We start from the raw sequence: 5,056 nt of genomic DNA, 5'->3' as shown, positions 1-5,056 counted from the left end.
TTCCTCCGGGTGCTCCGGTTTCCTCCCACACTCCAAAAACATACTAGTAGGTTAATTGGTTGCTATCAAAATTGACCCTAGTCCCTACCTGAATGTATGTGTCTATATTAGGGAATTTAGACTGTAAGCTCCAATGGGGCAGGGACAGATGTGAATGAGTTCTCTGTACAGCGCTGCGGAATCAGTGGCGCTATATAAATAAATGATGATGATGACGATGAAGTTATATCCTAACCCTAACCCTAGCAAATTTATAAAATAGTTATTGTCTTTGCAAATTGAAAACAGTATGGCTACCTATCTATTTCAAATGCACAGAAATATGGAATGTGCTTTGTTCATAGATATCTGGCTTCAGGATTGAGCAAACTGGTTCGGATTCCGTCTTTCATGTAACATTGGCATCCTGACATTGCAGAGGGGAAATTGGATCAACCAAACCAGGCTCCATTTAACTAAAGCCACAGCCCCAAATTGGGTTCTAGAAAAAAAAAAAACTACAAAATTTTCTGTAACTTTTCACTATGTATTTCACTTGTTTATTTACGATTATCAAATGAAAAGTACCAAGTTAGGCATTTGAACCGTTATCTTATTCTTTTCTCCGAAATATTTTTTTCTCTATGAATGATCTGATGGCTGTTTTTACCTCCTTGTTTCTTAGAGTATAAATCATAGGGTTTAATAGGGGTGTTACAACTGTATAAAATATTGACACCATTTTATCCGCTGCGTATGACACTGAGGGCCTCAAATAGATGAAAACACACGGTCCGAAGAAGAGCGTGACAACAATTAGATGCGATGCACACGTGGAAAACGCTTTTCCCAACCCTTCCTCAGACCGAGTCTTTAGTATGGTGTTGATAATCCCCATATAAGAGATAAGTAACACAATAAAACAAAATGCAGAGATCATCCCACTGTTTGCAACAAATACTATTTCAATAATGAAAATATCCGAGCAGGCTAATACAGACAAAGGATGGATATCACAGAAAAAATGGTCTATTCTGTTCGGACCACAGAACTTCAGTTGACATGTCAAGATCGTCTGGATAATGGAGTGAAAGAAACTTACAGCCCAGCAAACAGCTTCAAGCAAGTGGCAAATGGTCCTGTTCATAATACTAGAATATCGAAGCGGATTGCATATGGCCACATAGCGGTCATATGCCATTACCGTAAGAAGGATGCATTCTGTTCCTGCAAAGAAGTGTAAGAAAAACAGTTGTGTAATACAGGCGCTGGGAGAGATGGTGTTACTCTTTGAAAGAAAGTTGACTAACATTTTGGGGACAGTCACTGTTGCGTAGCAGAGGTCTACAAACGATAACTTGCTAAGGAAATAATACATGGCTGAATGGAGACGTGCCTCAAAATGTACCGTTACCATGATCAGCAGATTCCCCAGCAGTATCAGAATGTAGACTATAAGCAAGAGAATGAACAATGCTATACTTAGACTAGGGAAACTGGCCAGGCCGAGTAGAGTGAATTCCAGAACATTGTGTTGGTTTGTAGAATTCATCTTCTTTCTTTCCTAGAAAACAAAAAATAATCATTGAGTTGTCATTCTCTGATTTAATAATAAATTAAATTTGAATAACATTTGTTCCAGAAATGTATACTATTTACTTTATTTCTTTTTTATACATCCTTCTCTCCTTACATTCCTTATGCTGACAGGTGTACATAAGAAAGGGAAATATGATAAAGCTAAAAGAAGCCAGCCATCCCTGAAATTCTACTGCCCCAGGCTTAGGCCTGTATGGCCTAACCCATAGTTGCCAACTTTTTAGAGTTCAGAGTTGAGTTCCGGGAAATCCGGGTGGGCGGGACTTGATGGCTTGACTTGTGCCCTAATGACCATCCCGCTGTAGCCTGACAAATTAAATCATCATGCTGGGTTCCATCCACCGCTTCTCTGACTAGGCTTCAGGGACATTGCCAGACTCTGTCAGGAGTCTGGGAGATCATCCACTATTTCGGGACATTCCAGAGTCGGAACGTATGGCCTTATCACAAATCCGCACATGTCTCCATCTCTCTTCTTTTGTAAAGATTCAGTAGAACTTTTTGTAGTTCGGAAAGAAAGAAGGTCACTTTATCTTTGGGAAGAATACTAATAATTTTGAAAATAAACTTGTTTTTAATGCAAAACTAAAGACATCCTTATCCCATATTCTAAAAACATTGTAGGGATATATGTAGGGATTAAAGTGCTTCCACTTTCTACAGACGGAATTAATTCATTCAGGTTTTCTGATCTCTAAGGGTCATTTACATGAAATGTTAAACTTCAGCATAAATGCTCCTTTGCAATGTTTAGTGCAGAAACTAAATTACGTTTTGAGGGACAGGATTGTTTAAATGAGATAAAGGGGGATAGAAAGGTCCCCATACTACATGATGACATCACAACTTTTTACAGATATTATTTACAGGAGTTTATAAATATATTAGCATCTGTTGCTTTCGGACTGCTTTATCCCCATTAAACCGCCTGCATAGTAATGTCACAAAAATCCCCTGCAGAATGTGCCAGCATTGTGTTTGTAGCATGGGCTCACATGAAGAACGCTAGGGCATGGTGCAGGTGAATTTGTTTTTGTTGGGTCAGAATGCAGGTTCTCCAGGAAACTGCTGAAAACAGGAGCGTGGGCTGTGAGAAGATGTCTGGGTAGGAACATTGTTCTATGTGTTCTAAAAGAAGGGTTTAATTATAGTAGAGATCACCTAGGAGCTGATCTCTTGTAAGAAGGGTGTGTTGGTGAAACTGTTTGGTTAGGATTTGTGAACTAACCTGGTTTGTGACCAGTTTTGGTGGCAGCACGGTGGCTCAGTGGTTAGCACTTCTGCCTCACAGCACTGGGGTCTTGAGTTCAATTCCCGACCATGGCCTTATCTGTGTGGAGTTTGTATGTTCTCCCTGTGTTTGCGTGGGTTTCCTCCGGGTGCTCCGGTTTCCTCCCACACTCCAAAAACCTACTAGTAGTTTAATTGGCTGGTATCAAATTGACCCTAGTCTCTCTCTTTCTGTCTCTGTCCTGTGTGTGTTAGAGAATTTAGACTGTAAGCTCCAATGGGGCAGGGACTGATGTGAGTGAACTCTCTGTACAGCGCTGCGGAATTAGTGGCGCTATATAAATAAATGGTGATGATGATGATATGTGGAATAGTTAGGATTTCTTTTACTGCTAGAGCTCAGACAAGCAAAGTTTGTTTTATGTTATTGTTCGATTGGACACAGCCCAGAAAGCACTGTGAACTTTGTTTTCATGCAAACAAAAGTGAGCCAGACTAGGTTTAAACCTTTACCTGTGGATTATCTGATGGTTAAAGCAGCTAAAAGACCTGCCAGGCCTACCTGAAAAGATGCTAACCCCCCACAATATATATATATCTATTCTGCTTTTATGCTAGTTTGTATGTTTGTGTATTTAAAGTTAATACAATAATTGTAGTAACTGCAGAGTGTTAAGACTTTATAACATGTATTAGAAATAATAAACTTCTTTGATTTAGTCATTACGATTTGTAGAAACATTTAGCCTTAAATATATGACAAGGCTTATATGGACCATAGAGACCTTGAATAAAGTTATTTTTCTTTATAAGCAAAATGCCAGACTGGAACATCATATTGAAATCAATATTGATTAATGGTTTCTAAGCTCTAGTATACAGGAGCTTTGTCGCAGTGCATGTCCCTACATTGTTGTCAGTGAATATTATATGTATAACATAGCTGTAATAACTAGAGATGCTCAGGCTCGGTTCCCCACGAACCGAACACACCCGAACTTCGCAGATCCGAGTACTGAGCCGAGTCAGCTCGGTACTTTCGTGCGCCCTCGGAATTGAAAACGAGGCAAAACATCAACGTTACATCGTCGGATCTCGCAAGCTTTGGATTCTATAAGTACCGCCCTCCACGGCGATCCAGCGCCATTTCACAGAGGGACACAGAAGGGGTAGCACAGTTCTTGGCAGTCTCTAGTGCAGTTGGGCAGCGTCATAGGTAGAAAAGAAAGAGGAGGGGTAGGAGTGTTCTTCAAAGTGTCCAGTGACATTCAGGAGAGTTCCATTGCTCCATTGTTAATTGTCATTGCTGAAATACAAATAATAGGTCTGGCAGGTTTGGTCTTCTAAATCTGCAGTCTTTGTTTGAAAGTGTATGAAAATAATATTGTGACCTGTGAGGTGGTCAAAATTGACTGCAAATTACTTGAAATTAGTGTTATTGAGGTTAATAATAATGTAGGGGGGAAAAAAATGTGATTTTAGCAAAAAAAAAAATAGGGATTTTAGAAAAAAATCGGGATCCAAAAGCAAACCACGCAAGGGCGGTTTTGCCAAAAGCAAAACACGAACTTAATCCAGATCCAAAACCAAAACCAGAACACGGGGGTCAGTGAACATCTCTAGAAATAACTAATACTTTACAACTGCAATGATAAGTGTTTGCATTTAGTACCTGTCATGAAATAAAGTCAAGTTTAAAGTTATTAAGTTTTGAATCAAGGTACTTGACTGTATTAAAATATGTCAAATAAGTATCATAGTATGTGTAGTTTTAAATTATTTTAAGCGTAAAAAAAAGATATAAGACAGACACTTTTTCAGCCAAGTTGTTATACATTATATGCCAATAATTTCAACCACACTTATTGTGCTATTTAAGTGAGTAAAAAGAGGTATTTATAAGGTAGATAACTTTCTGCTACAATAGAGTGTATTGAAGTAATTTGAAACACACCTACCCCATTTTCCACCACAATTAGAATAATAGATATGAAATAATAATTTGAAATCACATTTACTCTGGTATGTATATAAGCGAGAAAGAGGTGTTTATAAAACAACTTTATGTTGCAATTAAAGTATATGCTAATCATTTGAGCCACATCTACAACATGTATTTGAGTTAAAGAGTGAAATTTGCAAATGTTCTTGATATGGAAGTCATTGATCTCCCTGAAATTGTGGGCAGGCATCTCTATCACAGTACTGGCTAAAACTATTATTCCCTATAAGCTATGTGATGTGAAAA

General features: G+C 38.5%; 1 protein-coding gene across 1 annotated transcript; it reads right to left on the bottom strand.

Moving 5' to 3' along the window:
• Nucleotides 1–592: 592 nt before the first annotated feature.
• On the bottom strand, nucleotides 593–1,396 carry LOC142106640 (olfactory receptor 4E2-like). The gene has a single exon (XM_075189635.1). The coding sequence runs from the start codon at nucleotides 1,394–1,396 to the stop codon at nucleotides 593–595; it is 804 nt and encodes a 267-aa protein (XP_075045736.1).
• Nucleotides 1,397–5,056: the final 3,660 nt, after the last annotated feature.

The sequence above is a fragment of the Mixophyes fleayi genome, chromosome 11 (genome assembly GCF_038048845.1).
Source record: "Mixophyes fleayi isolate aMixFle1 chromosome 11, aMixFle1.hap1, whole genome shotgun sequence".
NCBI lineage: Eukaryota > Metazoa > Chordata > Amphibia > Anura > Limnodynastidae > Mixophyes > Mixophyes fleayi.
This window is presented reverse-complemented; position numbering and strand designations above follow the sequence as displayed.

Bases quoted from the DNA above. Each gene is read 5' to 3' on its own strand.
- LOC142106640 (XM_075189635.1), bottom strand. From the start codon at position 1,396: ATGGTAACGGTACATTTTGAGGCACGTCTCCATTCAGCCATGTATTAT.